General features: G+C 41.3%; 2 protein-coding genes across 9 annotated transcripts in view; one reads left to right on the forward strand and one right to left on the reverse strand.

The window, feature by feature from the left end:
- Positions 1-18,817, forward strand: part of LOC127502714 (DNA polymerase zeta catalytic subunit-like) — an 845,784-nt gene that overhangs the window by 621,238 nt on the left and 205,729 nt on the right. The gene's annotated exons all lie outside the window — the stretch shown is intronic.
- The window catches only part of traf3ip2a (TRAF3 interacting protein 2a), a 90,737-nt gene that overhangs the window by 25,069 nt on the left and 46,851 nt on the right, over positions 1-18,817 (reverse strand). For 4 of the 8 annotated variants that reach the window (XM_051875996.1, XM_051875998.1, XM_051875997.1 and 1 more), the window contains 2 exons: positions 17,913-18,440; positions 13,184-13,301 (listed from right to left, as the gene is read on the reverse strand). The exons of 1 other annotated variant lie outside the window; for it this stretch is intronic. In XM_051875996.1, coding sequence (XP_051731956.1) covers positions 13,184-13,301; positions 17,913-18,440 — 646 coding nt within the window. The remainder of the gene's footprint in view (positions 1-13,183; positions 13,302-17,912; positions 18,441-18,817) is intronic. 3 more of the 8 variants (XM_051876001.1, XM_051876002.1, XM_051876000.1) reach the window with 2 other exon arrangements.

Genomic DNA, 18,817 nt, shown 5'->3' on the forward strand with positions numbered 1-18,817 from the left:
CTGTGTGTGTGCTCTTCTCACCTGATATTGGATTCCCGCTTGTGTCTTCACTCATCTGCCGGTTATATTTACATTCCATTGACTGTTTTAAATAAACTTACTGTCTTACTTACCATCATCTAGTCTGTGTGTGTGTGTGTGTGTGTGTGTATATATATATATATATATATATATATATTTATTTATTTATTTATACACACAGTGCACAGCATAAATGAGTACACCCCCTCTGAAACTTCTGAAAGTCAGCAATTACTGAATTACTTAGAAGACATGTTAGGGTTCTTTAGAGATATAATGTTCCAGCAAGTCTGCTTAATCAATTACCAAAGAAGCATGTCAGAATTATTCAGGAAAATAAGATTTTTTTTATCAAGGTGATATAATGTTGTGTAGCAAAAATGAGTGCACCCTCCTTAAAATGTTACTAAATAAAATGAAATAAAAAAATTTCTGGTGTAAGTTTAAGGCAATGTTTGATCAACAGGTAAGTATATTGAACCAAAACATTTAAAGAGAAGTAATTTCTTTACAATTAAAAGTGTTATATAGCCCACTGAATCATTCTCAGACTTAATGCTGACAACAATAGAACCACTTGGGAGAGAACTGTCAGGAGACTTGTTTCTTAGCACAAAAGAGGACAGTGGTACAAGAGAATTACCAAATCATTGTTTTAAGTGTGAAAATATAGCAAAAGTAACACAGAAATTCAAAAACAATGGATGTGTGACAAGGCCCCTGAAATAATCAGGCCTTCATTTGAAGCTTTCATTTAGTGATGCAGGACATTTTTTTGCTAGACAAAGAGCAGGAGAAATACCAAGCGAGTGTCTCAGAGCCAGCAAAAGCTATGAAAAGAGTGACTGTTTATCTCACAGAGCAAGATGCAGCCTGCAGAAATGACATGCATGGTTGTTGTTCCCACTGGAACTACCTACTGTAGCCAAAGCACAATAAAGTCAGTTAGCCATTTCCAAAGCCCATATTTACAAAATATAGATTCTGGGAATCAATACTCTGGTCTCATGTGACCAAATCAATCATTTTGGATCTAACAGCATTTTGCCATCTTTCCATGAATTGCATTAGCGATCATAAAGAAAATATATATTTTGTATTTGTTCAGAGGAGGTGTACTCATTTATGCTGTCCACTGTGTATATATATATATATATATGTATATATATATATATATATATATATATTTCTAATTATATATATATATATATATATATATATATATATATATATATATATATGTATATATATATATATATATATATACATATAAATATATATATATATATATATATATATATATATATATATATATATATATATATATATGTATTTAATTATATCGTAATTATATAGTATATATATATATATATATATATATATATATATATATATTTCTATATTACTACTGTATTTCTAATGCACTTTATATAATATAAAGTGTTTCACAGCAGCTTCACAATAGCAACAAATTCAAATTCTGCTGTAAAGCAGCTCTAACAAATATAGTGTCATTATTCAGCTCAAGTCAGTTCAGTATTGATTCAGTTCCATAACTGTGTAAAATTCATCAGTTGTGCATACTGTATATACATTGTATTTGTGCATATGCATGTACATGTGAGTGCTACACCGAACAAGCAAAAGACACAAGATAGTGTTTTACATTTTTCACATTTGTGTGTAGTTTGGTGTGTATGTGGCTAATCATTTTATGTTTGTGTGTAAAGTTAGTACGCGAAAATATTTTTAGAAGAGTTAATATAGTTTTGAACTAAGAACTAAGTTTTGCTTTTAAAAGATATGTGTGATGTTTTGCATGTTGTGTGGTTTTGTGGGTAGAGTTTTGAGAAATGGAGCCATAGTTTCAAAAACTGTAATTTGTATTTTTGTTTTGTAGTGACGCCGAAAATGCTGTAATCTTCCCCATGTGTTGAACTGGTTGAATTGGACTTGAGAAACGTTTATTTGTTTTTTGCACTGGATTTTTCCTGAACTGTTGTATTGCGCTGGATTTTTCCTGAACTGTTTTTTGCGATGGATTTTTCCTGGACTTGTTTTACATTTGAGTCGTAGTGTGGTATAATTCCTCACACTTTCATGGTGTGTGCTCATTGAAGGACCTGGAATAAAAAAAAAAGCTCAGAAAAATCGGAAGGAATTTATTGGACTCTGTTTGAAGTTTGGTGATATTGAACTGTTGTCACTATTTTCAAAAAAAAAAAAAAAAATTTTTGCACATGCCACATTTCTTATTATATGGTTAGTTTTTTCTGAAAAGGTATCCAGCTGTTTATATTTCATGTGTTGCTATATTACTCATGTACAGGAAATTAATGCAAGTTGAAAATTTTTCTTGAACATCATTACTCTGGTTTATTGTTTTGAATCTCTTATTGCTCTGACACAAACTGATTTTGTTTCAATGAACAGACATGTTGATGACGAGACTGACTTAACTGACCAATCTGCATGCTTTGAGTATCCACCCAGGTGGAGAGTGCCAGCATCAGCGGATCGCCTGGAGACGCAGGTTGAGTCACTGAAGGAGGAAGTGGCAATGCTGTGGAAATGTCTGAGTGAGTCTCTTGATCTACAGAGAGGTAATATTGACCATTGCACACAAAACTTGCACATATTTCAGTCTTGCATCAATCGAGACTGGAACCCCCAGTGTTTGTGAATGATGGAAAAGTTTAACCTGATGACTGGCTTCTTCTCGTGGATGCCTACAGAACATCTTTTGGTCTCAATGATGCTCAAATTTTGCTTGAATTGCCACGTTTCTTGGCTAAAGAGCACAGGAAGTGGTTTACAGTACTGAGTTCACACGTTACATCTTGGACACAGTTCTGCACCCTGTTCAAGACTGTATTCCTTCCTTCAGATAACCAAGAGCCTGTCTGGAGAGGTATTCTTGACCGCGTTCAAGCTCAAGGAGGACCATTTCCAACGTTTGTTGCACACTTATTATCTGAATTCAAGAAACTGAAGTCACCATCCCTCGAACAAGAACAGATCGATCTTATCTGCAAGCATGCATTTGAGCGCTACAGAGTTGCTTTGTACGGCACACAAATTACTTCAGTCATATACCTCTTGATGTGTGCCCACGAGCTGCACTCCACTCTTAGCCCTGACAGCCGTAACGAACCAGTGGTATAGAAAAGCAAAAACATGTGAGAGACTTATTGTTTCAAATGTTCTGCTCCTGGCTTCACATCTAGAAACTGTCCCAACTGCAACTTTGTGCAACAGACTATTTCTTTTCCAGCCATTGACAAACAGACAAGTTCAGCTTTGAATGAGCCACAGAACCCTAGGGAGGAGGCTAAAGCCACGACATACACAGAAATGGAGGAGCAAACGCAAAATTCTGTTTGGCAGAAGGTAAACTTCAGGGGAGGGAGGACATTTCACCGGAGGCAATCCTCCCTCCAGGAGATAAATGCACCTCACCCTTATCTTGTGTCCCGGCCTGAGTCGCTTGTCCTTGGACATGTGGAGGACCAATCTTCTCCTTCATTTTGGAACACTCCGTTTATTGTTAAAGTTAATTTCTGTCACAAGGTCATTGACACAGCGCTGGACACAGGTGCCTCATTTTCAGCAGTTCATACAAATATGATTTCTGATGTCTTGCAACATTCTCAGAAGGTTCAACCTTGGACTTTTCCCCCAATTCAGCTTGCCAACAGTGCTGTTTGCACTCCAACTGGTATTGTCTGGTTAAACGTTGGCCTCCAGGGTAAAAATTTCTACCATCGTTTTGTCATTATCCCTGATCTATCATCTCCACTCATGGTAGGGATGGATTTTATGCTACGAGTGTCAGTTAGCATTCATATCCCATCAAGGACAGTGACCCTCTGTGAATCTACACAAGAAGAGGTTTTGAGTGAGTGGTTGGAGGCACCTGAGCTTGGAAGCTTGATGTTCTTGGATGTCTGCCAGTCTGCCTTGGATGAGAAATTTGAGATGGCTTGTCTGAAAATGGAACAAAAAGAGGATTTGATGGACCTTCTTAAAGACTTTAGGAGCTTGTTTGACAGACACCTGGGGCATACCTCATTGGGCGAGCACAAAATCAACACTGGTGATGCGAAATCAGTTCATCTCCCACCATCTCTCACCAGCTAAGAAACAAATAACTGAGAATCAAATTCAGATCATGCTTGAAGAAAACATCATCAAACTTCCAGTCCATGGGCAGCACCGGTAGTAATTGTCAAGAAGCCATGTGGAGACCACAGGTTTTGCATAGACTACAGAGGCCTTAACCATCTGACACACAAGGATTCGTACCCACTGCCCAGAGTCGACGAATCATTGGATTTCCTGGCTCATGGAAAATTTGTCGACTCTTGATTTGGCTTGAGGGTACTGGCAGGTGTCAGTGGAGAAACAGTCAGGACCAAAAACAGCTTTCGCATCACACTGTGGCCTAATTCAATTCAAGGTTCTCACTTTTGGACTCTGTAACGCCCCAGCTATGTTTCAGAGGGTAATGAACAATTTCCTCACTGGCTTGATCTATACATGCTGCGCTGTGTATCTTGACGATATCATCGTCGCATATCCGACCTTTGAGCAGCACTTGGAAGACCTCAGAGAAGTCCTGTCAAGACTCAAGTCAGCTGGTCTTACTCTCAAGCTGAATAAGTATCAGTTCTGCTTATGTGATCTCTTTCTAGGATACAGGGTCACTCCGGATGGTATTTCTCCTGACCCTGAAAAAGCTGGAAGCAGTCACAGATTTCAGAACGCCGACAGATGTGAAACAAGTGAGAGGATTTCTCGGCCTCACAAGCTACTACAGAAGGTTCATTCCGAATTATGCACAAAAAGCCGAGCCACTTTTTAAACTTACCAGAAAGGAAACCCCATTCAATGCTTGTGACTTGGGCCTTGGTGCGGCCTTGATGCAGAAGGATGACATTGGGCGAGATGCAGTCGTTGCTTTTGCGAGCAGAACACTGCACAAAGCCGAAAGACTGTACTCAACGCCTGAGAAAGTGCGTTTGGGAGTGATTTGGACTCTGGAACATTTCAGACCTTACATCGAGGGCCTTCATGTAACCATTTATACTGACCACAACAGCCTGAGGTGGCTGATGAACCATCCCAACCCCTCTGGACGACTTGCGAGATGGTCCGCCTACAGGATTTTGAGTACTTGAATAAAAGTTCTCCAGAACATTGTAGTGAACACTCACTTGACCTTTCTCCTGACAGTATTGACGTTGGAGCTGTCTCTGGCTCTCATGACTTGGCATCTGATGCTGTTACTGCTAAACCCCCTAATCAGGGTCAGGGACATTACATTTACATTTACATTAGTCATTTAGCTGACGCTTTTCTCCAAAGCGACTTACAAATGAGAATAGTAAAAGCAATCAAATCAACATGAGTACAACAGTATGTAAGTGCCGTGTCAAGTCACAGTTTCATCAGTAAAGTGCTCGTAGCAAGGTTTTTTTATATATATATATATATATACGCAAATAGATGGAAAAAGAGAATAGAAAAATCGAAAAAAGAACAGTAAAATATAAATAAAAAGTGCTAATATTACTGGGTCAAGTGTTGACGAAAAGGTTATGTCTTTAGCAGTTTTTTGAAAATGGCTAAAGACTCAGCTGCTCGGATAGAGCGTGGTAAGTCATTCCACCAACCAGGAACAGACCAGGAGCAGGTCCGTGAGAGTGATTTTGTGCCCCTTTGGGATAGCACCACAAGACGCCGTTCACTTGCAGAACGCAAGCTTCTGGAGGGTGCATACGTCTGAAGTAGTGAGTTTAGGTATAGTGGTGCAGAGCCAGTGGTTGTTCTATAGGCAAACATTAGAGCCTTGAATTGGATGCGAGCAGCTATTGGCAGCCAATGCAAACTGATGAAGAGAGGTGTGACATGCGCTCTCTTCGGTTCGTTAAAGATCAGTCTTGCTGCAGCATTCTGGATCAGTTGTAGAGGCTTGACAGTGCATGCTGGAAGGCCTGCCAAGAGAGCATTACAATAGTCCAGTCTGGACAGAACAAGAGCTTGGACAAGAATTTGTGTGGAATGCTCCGATAGGAAGGCTCTAATCTTCCTAATGTTGTACAAGGCAAATCTGCAGGACCGGGCCGTTGTAGCGATATGATCTGTGAAGCTTAAACAATCATCCATCACCACTCCAAGGTTCCTGGCCGTCCTGGAAGGAGTTATGGTTGATGACCCAAGTTGAATGGAAAGGTTATGATGAAGTGTTGGGTTGGCACCGACCACAAGCAGTTCCATTTTTGCAAGGTTGAGTCGAAGGTGGTGGTCCTTCATCCGGGCAGAAATGGCTGTCAGGCAGGCTGCGATGCGACCAGCAACCGTCAGATCATCTGGTTGGAATGAGAGGTAGAGTTGTGTGTCATCAGCATAACAGTGATAGAAAAAACCATGTTCCTGAATGACAGATCCTAGTGATGACATGTAGATGGAGAAGAGAAGTGGTCCAAGCACTGAGCCCTGAGGTACCCCAGTAGCAAGATGATGCGACTTGGACACCTCACCTCTCCAAGATACCCTGAAGGACCTACCTGAGAGGTAAGACTTGAACCACTGGAGTGCGGTTCCTGAGATGCCCTTTGACATGAGGGTTGACAGGAGGATCTGGTGGTTAACTGTGTCAAAAGCAGCAGACAGATCCAGCAAGATGAGTACTGATGATTTTGAAGTTGCTCGTGCCAGTCTCAGGGCTTCAGTAACTGAGAGCAGGGCAGTCTCAGTTGAGTGGCCACTCTTGAAGCCAGACTGGTTGCTGTCAAGGAGGTTGTTCTGTGTGAGATAAGTAGACAGTTGGTTGAACACAACTCTCTCAAGTGTCTTCGCAATGAATGGAAGAAGGGATACCGGTCTATAGTTTTCTAAAAGCACTGGATTCAGAGTGGGTTTTTTAAGCAGTGGGGTAATCCTAGCCTGCTTAAAAGCTGTGGGAAATGTACCAGTGTGAAGAGAAGAATTGATAATGTGAGTGAGTGCAGGTACAATTGAGGAGAAGATGGGCTGAAGAAGATGAGTGGGGACAGGGTCAAGCGGACAGGTAGTAGGGTGATTGGAAAGGATGAGTTTGGAAACATCTGCCTCAGAGAGCATAGAGAAGGAGGGGAGAATTTGTGTGTTTTCCATTAAGATGTTATTGTCAGTATGTGGTGTGGAGAATTGGCTGCTGATGGTTGTTATTTTATGTGTGAAGAATGTGGCAAAGTCATCAGCTGTAAGAGCTGATGTGGAAGGGAGGGGAGGAGGGCAAAGAAGAGAAGAGAAAGTTTTGAAAAGTGTGCGGGAATCAGTAGAATTGTTAATTTTATTGTGATAGTATGTGGTTTTAGCATACTGATAGAGTGACTGATAGAAGCTAAGATCAGTAGGATCTTTAGATTTGCGCCACTTCCTCTCTGCAGCCCTGAGTCTAGACCGATGCTCACGGAGAACATCGGATAGCCAGGGGGCAGAGGGGGTGGTGCGGGCTGGTCTGGATGAGAGGGGGCAGAAGTCATCTAAGCAAGATGTTAGCGTGGTGCAAAGAGTGTCAGTAGCATTGTCAGTGTCCAATGATGAGAACTGATTAGGGGGAGGAAGTGTGGATGAGACCAAAGAGGATAGGTGGGAGGGTGAAAGCGAGCATAGGTTTCGCCGAAAAGTAATGTGGTGGAGTGTGTTTTGAGTTAGGGGTCAGGTTGAGATTAAAAGTGATGAGGAAATGGTCTGAGGTGTGTAGTGAAGTAACCAGTGTATTATCAGTGGAGCAGCAGCGTGTGTAGATGAGGTCCAATTGGTTACCTGATTTGTGGGTAGCTGTAGTAGACACTCGCTTGAGATCAAACGAGGCAAGCAGAGTGTGGAAGTCAGTAGCCTGAGGTTTGTCTAGATGGATGTTGAAATCTCCAAGTACTAGCAGAGGAGTACCATCCTCAGGGAAGGATGAGAGTAACACATCTATCTCCTCCAAGAAGTTACCTAGCTGACCTTGGGGATGATAAAGCACTACAACATGGATTTTAGCAGGGTAGGTGATGGTAATTGCATGTGATTCAAATGAGCTATTGTCACAGAGAGCTGGTAAAGGATTGAACTTCCATTCATTGGACATAAGCAGACCAGTACCACCACCCCTCCCAATCTGGTGTGGGGTGTGAGAGAAAGTTAAATTAGAGGAGAGGGCTGCCGGTGTGGCAGTGTCCTCTGGTTTGATCCATGTCTCAGTCAGAGCCATGAGATGGAGACCTGAATGAGTAGCACTAGATGTAATGAAGTCTGCTTTGTTTACAGCAGATTGACAATTTCAGAGACCAATAGAAATTGAAAGTAATGTACTAGATGACATGGGTAAAATACGCAGGTTGTTATGATCGCACTGCCTCCAACGTGTGGCACGCGATTTACGAGTGTTAGTAATAGTGGGAATTTGGAAGCACATATCTAAAACAGGTTGCAAGATAGACAGACAAGAACAAACTGTATAAAAGAGGAAGGAAAGAAGGAAAAAGAAAAGAGCAATACTCAAGTGCCTTGTCTGTGTCCTTGCTCGGTGGAGTCACGCAGGTAGAGTCGCTGGTCTTTACGTTCTTCGGTCTTCACACGATGAGGGCTTCACACGAGAGCTGCTGCGTCCGCTGCCGCGGTATACTACACAGTTTTATACCCACTTGATACAACGTTAATTAGTTCAGCAGGCCACGCATTACTGACTCAGAGCGAAACGAAAACAAATGTGACTTGCCACGTGAATGCAGTAAACAAACTTTCCTAGCAATGACACAGCACTAAAATCAAACTACAGGTGCTGGTCATATAATTAGAACATCATCAAAAAGTTGATTTATTTCACTAATTCCATTCAAAAAGTGAAACTTGTATATTATATTCATTCATTACACACAGACTGATATATTTCAAATGTTTATTTCTTTTAATTTTGATGATTATAACTGACAACTAAGGAAAATCCCAAATTCAGTATCTCAGAAAATTAGAATATTACTTAAGACCAATACAAAGAAAGGATTTTTAGAAATCTTGGCCAACTGAAAAGTATGAACATGAAAAGTATGAGCATGTACAGCACTCAATACTTAGTTGGGGCTCCTTTTGCCTGAATTACTGCAGCAATGCGGCGTGGCATGGAGTCGATCAGTCTGTGGCACTGCTCAGGTGTTATAAGAGCCCAGGTTGCTCTGATAGTGGCCTTCAGCTCTTCTGCATTGTTGGGTCTGGCATATCGCATCTTCCTCTTCACAATAGCCCATAGATTTTCTATGGGGTTAAGGTCAGGCGAGTTTGCTGGCCAATTAAGAACAGGGATACCATGGTCCTTAAACCAGGTACTGGTAGCTTTGGCACTGTGTGCAGGTGTCAAGTCCTGTTGGAAAATGAAATGTGCATCTCCATAAAGTTGGTCAGCAGCAGGAAGCATGAAGTGCTATAAAACTTCCTGGTATACGGCTGCGTTGACCTTGGACCTCAGAAAACACAGTGGACCAACACCAGCAGATGACATGGCACCCCAAACCATCACTGACTGTGGAAACTTTACAGTGGACCTCAAGCAATGTGGATTGTGTGCCTCTCCTCTCTTCCTCCAGACTCTGGGACCCTGATTTCCAAAGGAAATGCAAAATTTACTTTCATCAGAGAACATAACTTTGGACCACTCAGCAGCAGTCCAGTCCTTCTTGTCTTTAGCCCAGGCGAGACGCTTCTGACGCTGTCTGTTGTTCAAGAGTGGCTTGACACAAGGAATGCGACAGCTGAAACCCATGTCTTGCATACGTCTGTGCGTAGTGGTTTTTGAAGCACTGACTCCAGCTGCAGTCCACTCTTTGTGAATCTCCCCCACATTTTTGAATGGGTTTTGTTTCACAATCCTCTCCAGGGTGCGGTTATCCCTATTGCTTGTACAGTTTTTTCTACCACATCTTTCCCTTCCCTTCGCCTCTCTATTAATGTGCTTGGACACAGAGCTCTATGAACAGCCAGCCTCTTTTGCAATGACCTTTTGTGTCTTGCCCTCCTTGTGCAAGGTGTCAATGGTCGTCTTTTGGACAACTGTCAAGTCAGCAGTCTTCCCCATGATTGTGTAGCCTACAGAACTAGACTGAGAGACCATTTAAAGGCCTTTGCAGGTGTTTTGAGTTAATTAGCTGATTAGAGTGTGGCACTAGGTGTCTTCAATATTGAATCTTTTCACAATATTCTAATTTTCTGAGATACTGAATTTGGGATTTTCCTTAGTTGTCAGTTATAATCATCAAAATTAAAAGAAATAAACATTTGAAATATATCAGTCTGTGTGTAATGAATGAATATAATATACAAGTTTCACTTTTTGAATGGAATCAGTGAAATAAATCAACTTTTTGATGATATTCTAATTATATGACCAGCACCTGTAGAAAAGTCACAAAAACACTTACAGTATGTAGATCCTCCTGTTGCTTGACTGCTTCTCTCTAATAAATGCTAAATTACAGCTGTTTAAGTACTATAAGCTGGCTTATGCACTAAGACGGAGAAAAGTCCCTAGAATTACTTCTGACTGGACGGTGAATAAGTGGACCAACCCCTACCACACACAAAGGTTTGACTTGTAGTGACAACAGACCAAGGTTCAGTGTTACTTAAATGTGTTAATTGTTAATGTTCGTGCATATTCATGGTTCTCATCTAGGGAAAATTGAGTGTTATCAGTAACTCAGTAACTCAAGCTAAGTGAGCTACCACTATTTGCTCCGTACACACTGCATTACACAAAAACACATCATTGCCAGGATTTTTTGCCCAAACTTCAAAGGCTTGTTTAATTGATTAAAACTAAAGGTATATCTTAACTTTTTTAAGATTACTTTCATCATATAAACCAATATATATATATATATATATATATACAGCATGTTGCATATGTGTGGGACAGTAGGAAGGGAACACAGTCGCATTGCAGCAGAGTATGCTGCCCATCATAAATCAAAGCATGTGACAGATCGAACGAAGACAGAGTACACCAGAAAAATGTGACAAAATGAATGATACTCATCTGTATTTACAGTTTTTTTCAACTGCTTGCACACATTTTCAAAACTTTGCCTCTTTTTTTTCAAAACTTTACACACAAATCCAAGAATTGCACACACAAAATGCAAAATGCCTCACATCTCTTGCAAAATGAAGCACTGCATTCAAAATATCACAAACACATCTCAAAAGTAATCATTTGTCTTATGTTGCAAACACCTTTGCCATTATAGTCTATTTTTGGATATATCATATACACACAGAAAAATTCATAGTAAACACGAAAGCAAGATTGAAACCAAACTATTTTTTTTACTCTAAGCATTTGTGGTTGTGAATATGAAAGAAAAGAAATACATTATCCATGTGTAGTTGGAAAGAAACAATGGATGTATTTGAAAAAGGAAATCAAGATACTTCCTGTTAGATTTTTGTGTGTTACAAACAAGCCTGCACTGGCCCTTTACGGGCCCACTTAGGGCTAGCGTAAGGGTCCCCAGCAGGCTGCCAGCGCAGGGCCCCTGAGAATTTGCTTATTGGCAAAACATTGGCCCCTTAGCGCTGGCCCTGCACGGGCAGCCCTCACTTAAGCCCCAGGAATCCCTCACTGGGCCCAAACAGGGCCCGCACTATTAATCTACAACAATAAATCTGGCAGCACAGGATGCCACACATTTACCATTAATGAAAATAATGGTTAATGATAGTTAAAAAAGAAATGGTCAATGACTGGCAGGGGCATCTGCCACTCAAATATTCCCTAAATCATACTCTATAAAATGTAAATCTCTCTGATTGTGACCACTACATGATGATTGAATAATCAATAAATAATCAACTTCATCTAACCAGAATTTCTCTTGCAATTTTTGCTAAAACAAATGTGCTTCAGAAACACACAGTTATAGCAGCCAGAAAACAACTGATGCTGAAAGTCAAGGGTCAAGAGCCCAACTAAAGCAAACACTCACCTCCAGAACGGTGACTTCAAAATGGACTATTTTCAATAAAACTTCAACATCTAAAAATTTTGTATGAAAGAAATAGTCAAACTGGATTGTAATAAGTAAAGATGCTGAGATCTAGACAGATCTGTTAGCATTTAATGTTCTGTTGCTGCTGGTCATGTGACAGTGTTTTCAGCTTTTTCAGCAAGGAGATTTTACTTTACTGCCAGTCATTTGACCATTTTATCATCTAACTGTTTTGTTATTGTATTAATTACAGATTATTTTTTGTAATTTTACATACATTTGTTTGTAATTTAAGAAAACAGAAAATACTGTATAAAAATACAGCCAAACAGAGCATGGGAAATGCAAGTGCACTTTAAATAATACAGATTGTTTCAAATCAGCTTCATGGTATAAACAGAAAAATAACAGTTTTAATGTTGCAAAATGCATTCATTATGAAACAGCTTCACTTTCTGCTGTAAAAAATACAATAGACAGGGGTGCACATAACTTTTTTGGACTGGTTCTCAAGGGAGTACCTGGAGATGTTGCTTGGTACTCACACTTTACATGACACACTTATCCTAAAAGCTGTCCTCATCACTTTCCTTCTGACTGCTCTCCTCACTATCTTCTTTTCTCTCGAACATGGTAGATGATGATAATGAATTTTTTTTTTTTTTTGACTAACATTAATGACACAGACAACAGCAAAGGCTGCTGTCACTTTAAGAAGGAAAGCACGGACTAAATAACTGACAGACATCTGGCGCACAACTGTTCCGCTTCCCTCCATGTTTTCTGGTACGCATCGTTTATTTTTACCGCGCATGCCTACCTATGTACCACTTATGTGCACCCCTGACAATAGACTCAATATTCAGCTCAATTTTGTTCAATGTTGATTCAATTCAGTTCAATAACTGTCAATGTTGCAAAGAAGAAGTCATTGATGTATCCATCTGTCTGACATCACAATTTCACAAGTAGTTTTTGCAGCTTAGTTTGTTCATAGTATATCAAGCTCTTTTACGGTATGTTAAAAACCAAGAGAAATTAGTTTCGTCAAGATATGACTTCTTTTATTTTTGGTGTTTAAAACTGGAATTTAAGTTAGGTAGTTGGCACATTATGTATTGTAAAAAAAAAAATGTTTATGAAGTTACCTGTTCTGAACATAATGCCTTGCATGCTCAGGTAGGGGCTGATACAGCGGATAGTTGGGCTGTGGATAATTTGCAGGCTGCTTGCGCCAGTGATATAAAACCTCTGGTGGGTACTCATCTATAAAGATGATACATATGAACATACATGGTATATACAAGAATAATGGTAAACACAGAATTAAATTTCTACACAGTTCAGTTATGGTTGCATTATCTGCAGGGGCTACTCATTCAGGCCCACCTGGAATCTGTATGCACAGAGCTCTGCAGATTTCCACAGAATTGAAACACCCATCATTCTAAAAGTTCTACACCTCCCCTTCCCCTTTAGTCTTTATGAAATATTTTGGCTAACTGAAAAGAAGAATACAGACCGAGGAGCCGAGATAGGTATAGGTACGTAACGTCTCCGTTCCCTCCTTCAGGAGTTACAATAGTAAACTAGACATTCCCATTCAGTCAGTCATGTTCAACATTACGTCGATACTGGCGTAATAGGGTCCCAATGGAAAACGCCATAGCACTGAATCGTGTTACGAGTGTTGGAGATGCAGATGCTGGCAGGCCGAGGTGCGCCCAGCGCAAGTGCTGCTCACAAATGATGTAACCTAGATGTTGCTGCTGCCGCAAGATGCTGGAGGAACTCCACAGGGTTCGCTGTCTGGGGAACTGAACTGAGGAGCAGAATAAGCGCTCGCATCCCCTCCTTGGAGGGGAATGGCGCGACAAGTGAGAACCCATGGCTAACTAGGTGTAGACAGCACACGGGAGGACACCGGGTCCACTCTGAGATTACAAAATCTAGCGAATGTATTCGGTGTCACCCAACCCGCAGCTCTACAAATTTCTGCCAGAGAGGCGCCAACGCCCAGGAGTAAGCAACACCCTGAGTAGAGTGAGCTCTCACCCTGAGGTGGCACGGCTTGCCTTGGGACTGGTACACCAAGACGATGCCATCCACTAGCCAGTGGGCCAACCTCTGTTTGGAGACCGTCTTTCCCTTCTGCTGACCTCCAAAGCAGCGCTCTGAGCTTCTGAAGCTCTGCGTGTAGTCCATGTAAGCGTGCAGAGCACGAACAGGACAAGGCAATGCAAGGACTGGGTCTGCCTCCTCCAGGGGCAGCGCTTGCAAGTTCACCACCTGGTCCCGGAAGGGAGCGGTGGGAACTTTGGGCACATATCCAAGCCAGAGTCTCAGTATGACGTGAGACAAGGCCGGCCCAAATTCCAAGCACGATGCACTGACCGAAAATGCTTGCAGGTCCCCGACCCTCTTGAAGGAGAGTCCATCTCTAGGCAACCCGTCTCAGGGCCACTGTGGAGGCTTCTTCTTAGAGGGCTTAGCGGCCTGAGTGGACTGCGTCGCCTTCCTTTGGGGGGCTCGGGGAGGACGGGATGGTTCTTGTTTCCCGGGAGCCTGTGCAGCCACAGTGGGATGCTCTCGGCGATGAGCAGGTTGGGTGCCAGCTCGTGGTGGAGCGGTGGCCGTATCACGCCAGGGCAAGATGTATTTTATGGCCTCCGTCTGCTTCTGGACTGCCGAGAACTGTTGGGCAAAGTCCTCGACAGTGTCGCCGGCATGGGAAATGGGGGTGTCTAGAAAGCGAACATTGTCGGCGTCCTTCGTTTCAGTCAGGTCCAACCAGAGATGACGCTCCTGGACCACCAGGGTGGACATCGTCTGGCCAAGGGCCAAGGGCTGTGACTTTCGTCGGAGGGCAAGGTCAGTCGCTGTGCGCAGTTCTTGCAACAACCCTGGCTCAGAACTACCCTTGTGCAGCTCTTTCAGAGCATTTGCCTGATGGACCTGCAAGATGGCCATGGCATGCAGGGCGGAGGCCGCCTGTCCAGCGGCAGAGTAAGCCTTAGCAGCCAGAGCTGCCGTCGTCTTACTCGCCTTGGACGGGAGACACGGATGTTTCTGCCAGGTGGCAGCATGTTGCGGGCACAAGTGCAGTGCAATTGCACGCTTCACCTGTGGAATGTCCACGTAACCCTTGGCGGTTCCACCATCGAGGGTAGTGAGAGTGGAGGAGGCGGAAGAACGGTTCCTGGCAGTAAAAGGTGCCTTCCACGTCTTCTGAACCTCCTCACGCACATCCGGGAAGAATGGCACTAGGGCAGCAAGTGGCTGAGAACCACGCCCCACACCCAGGAACCAATCATCCAGCCGGTGGAGGGTTCCACTCGAGCCCAATGTCCACGGCGGCCCGGGCAAGCATGGCCATCAACTCTGAATCTGAATCCGCCTGAACGACCACCCCGAGGGTGGAAGTTCGACGTCCTAATCCTGTCCAGAGGACAAAAGCCCGCTCTCCAAAGCAGCGATTGACATCAGATCCTCATCCGGAGTGCCTAATGTGACATGGGGTACCTCAGTTGAGGCAGCCGCACCAGCATCCGGTAACTCGATGGCACATGGCGTGCTGGAGGAGTGGGAGGTTCGTGGGGGCGGACCCAACGAAGAAGCTCCCACTGTAACCCTCAGATCTCCCAAAGAGCTAACCAGACCCGCAGCTCTACTGAGAGAAGGCGCGGGGGCCGGGGAAGCAGCAGAGGGAATCGTCCCTCCGTGTTAAAGAAGGAGAGTCTCGATCGCAACGCCAACATGGACATGCCCTCATAGTGAGGGCATGTATCATCCACGAGCGCAGCCTCGGCATGCTGTTTGCCCAGGCATGTGAGACAGCGATGGTGGCCGTCAGAGGTCAGGAAACGACCGCATCCACGGGTGAAAAACATCTTGAAAAAGACGCTGAACACCCATGCTTGCTCTTTTAGGGACTGCTCTTTTAGCTGAAGCTCTCAGGGATGAGTGGTGTGGCATGTAAATCTCACTGGCTAATTCCCATTGGCTCGTTTTGTACCATTTGGAGGTGACTGGGGCTCCCAAGCGAGACCCCATTACGTCAGTATCGACGTAACTGAATGGGAACTAGAATTTCCTAAGTCAAATCTGAAATATATACACATTTAATTCATGTAATAAATTAACTAAGTGGAAAAAGAAACTTATTATGCATTTGCTTGTAATAGTTACGTTTTATAGTCATTGCACATAAACCTAGAAATATTAAGTAAATTTTAATCTAAATTTTAATCTAATCTTTAATCAACTTTTCTGATACTGGTGTTCCCATCATGCACTGGGGCATGAATAATTAATTAGGTTGTTTTTTTTTGTTGCTGTTTTCGAGTTGTATTTACACTGATTTATCATTGCTTTTTTTGTTATTAGGATTAGTAACTTGCAATTTTGTGACATCTGGAGTTCATTTTCTACTCGAAATGAAACATTCATACTCAAACGATCTATCGAATGTTACTGCATTGTGTAGATATGGTGTCTGCATGATATCTATTGTATCATTTACTTAGATGTTTCTAAGTAAAGCATACGCTTTAAAAGCATGGTTTAATTCAATGTTATATTATTTAAGTAAAAAGTTAATTTTGTTAAATTTACTTAACTTAGTTAAGTAGATTTTACTTAATTCTATATGTGAAAAATAAATTAAATATATTTAAGTTTTATTTACTTAATGCTCCAGGTGTGTGTTCAAGGTGTGTGTCCGTGCACTTGGATGGGTTAAATGCAGAGCACAAATTCCGAGTATGGGTCACCATACTTGGCCACATGTCACTTCACTTCATTTTGTAGTGCAAATTGTTACAAGGATTTTATTAATTAAATCTTTTAAGTTTTTTTTTTCAGTGTTTGCTGTCTAAATCTAAAATATAAAAATCAGAATAAGGGTAATAAAAATGTGAAATTTTTTATCAGTAAACTTGTAATTATGAATGTGAAATTTGGTCAAAAATATAAGTAAATTAATTAAATAAAAGCACTTTTCATCCTTTTTAGAATATTCAGTCAAGCAAAAAAAAAAAAAAAAAAAAAATCCCATAAAAGTGAGAGATCTTGAGCACTGAATATTTTCATTGATAATTTTCTCTTACCACAATCTGTCAATACAGTGAATGTGATTTCACCAAGTGCGTCATGTTCCTGGATCAACACCTATGTTGATCCAACATTCCAATCAACCAATCAGATTCAAGGGACAAGTTTACAATTTTATGTCAAGTTTAGGCTTACAACCAGGGTTAGGTGCTTCTATATCAGCGTTAATCTTTTCCCTCTGATTTTAAGGATAACTTATGGGTAGGGTTAGGTTTAGGGGTAGGGATAGGGTAAGGATGTTGATCCAGGAACTTACTTGGCAAAATCACGGTGACTGTATTAATATAAATAATGTAAATAATAATAATGCAAATTCTATAAATAATGATTTGCTGGATAAAATCTGTGTATAAGTTTAAAAGAGATTTCTTTGACCTTATTTCTAATATAAAACCTCTGATACCTCTAATAACACAATGGTCTTCAAAGTAAAAGTTCGGTTTAACTTGAAGAAATTGTGGGAAATATATTATTATTGCACAGTAGAATGTACTTCTCAAAGAGATAATAATAATAATGACATTTTTTCTTCCATGTTTTAATTTTAACAGTAAACCTGTTATCCAGCACTTTATTATGCCATAAGAGGAATTATTCAAATGTCATTTTATTACATTTTAAAAGATTAAAAGACTTTAACATAATTGATAAAGTTTTATGTTTTTACAACACAGAATTTCTGTAAAAAAATCTTGTATGTCAAAACCAGATTAAAGAAAATTCCTCATATCATGACCCCTTAAATCATACCAGTAACAGACGTACCATAAAATCCTGGCTGTTTTGATGGAGAATACCTGCAAAAATTCTCACCCAGGTCAGAGCGAAGAGGACTAGGCTTTTCTAGACTCTCCTCATCCTCACTCACATGGTTTCGGGCGTTTGAATATAGGCCAGCGGAATTGCAGCGGTTTTGAATGTTGATGCCTGAGAAGTCTTCACTGAGATCTTCTATGTGGGCTCTACAGTCTCTCGGAATGTGTCTTCCTGAACTTTGAGGCAAGTAGAGACTGGGCAGGCCTGCAGGACTCGCTGTGTGTTGTGAATCACTTATGGAGAGTTTGGTGAAGGGACTAACCCTTAAAACTTTAGGAGTAAGCCCACAGCAACCATCTAGATAATCCAGCCTGCTTACATCATGGAGACACATCTCAGGGCTGAATCTACCACTTTTGCCTGCCTCTTTAGGGTTGTGTGACTGGCACTGCTGGCACGCAGGCCAGACCAGATTGAGAGAAGACGAAGTCATAGACTCATCGGTCTCTACAGGCATACTAAGATGTGGACAGCGGTCTGAGAAAACAAAACAATTGGACAAAAAGAGAGAGGTTTGTGTTTGGTGCATGATAGACGTAAGCAATAATGTTGACTATACATTTGAATTGATTCAGACAAATAACTTTTAAAGGCACTGACTTATTTAATTATTTTAAGTAAGAAGTACTGCAAAAGTTGGTTTCATATTCACATATTCGGAGCTCTGCTCTCAATAATGTTTATACGGTGTATGCAAAGAGGTTTGTATGAGTAAATTATTATTATTATTGCCAAGCATGACTATCAGCTACAACTCTGTTTTCTCTTGTAATCGTTGTTTTATAAAAACATAAAAAAAAACCATTGATTTCTATGGATGGTGATGACGTCAACAATCTTTAAGGGACTGTCTA

This window comes from Ctenopharyngodon idella, chromosome 20 (genome assembly GCF_019924925.1).
Source record: "Ctenopharyngodon idella isolate HZGC_01 chromosome 20, HZGC01, whole genome shotgun sequence".
Lineage (NCBI taxonomy): Eukaryota > Metazoa > Chordata > Actinopteri > Cypriniformes > Xenocyprididae > Ctenopharyngodon > Ctenopharyngodon idella.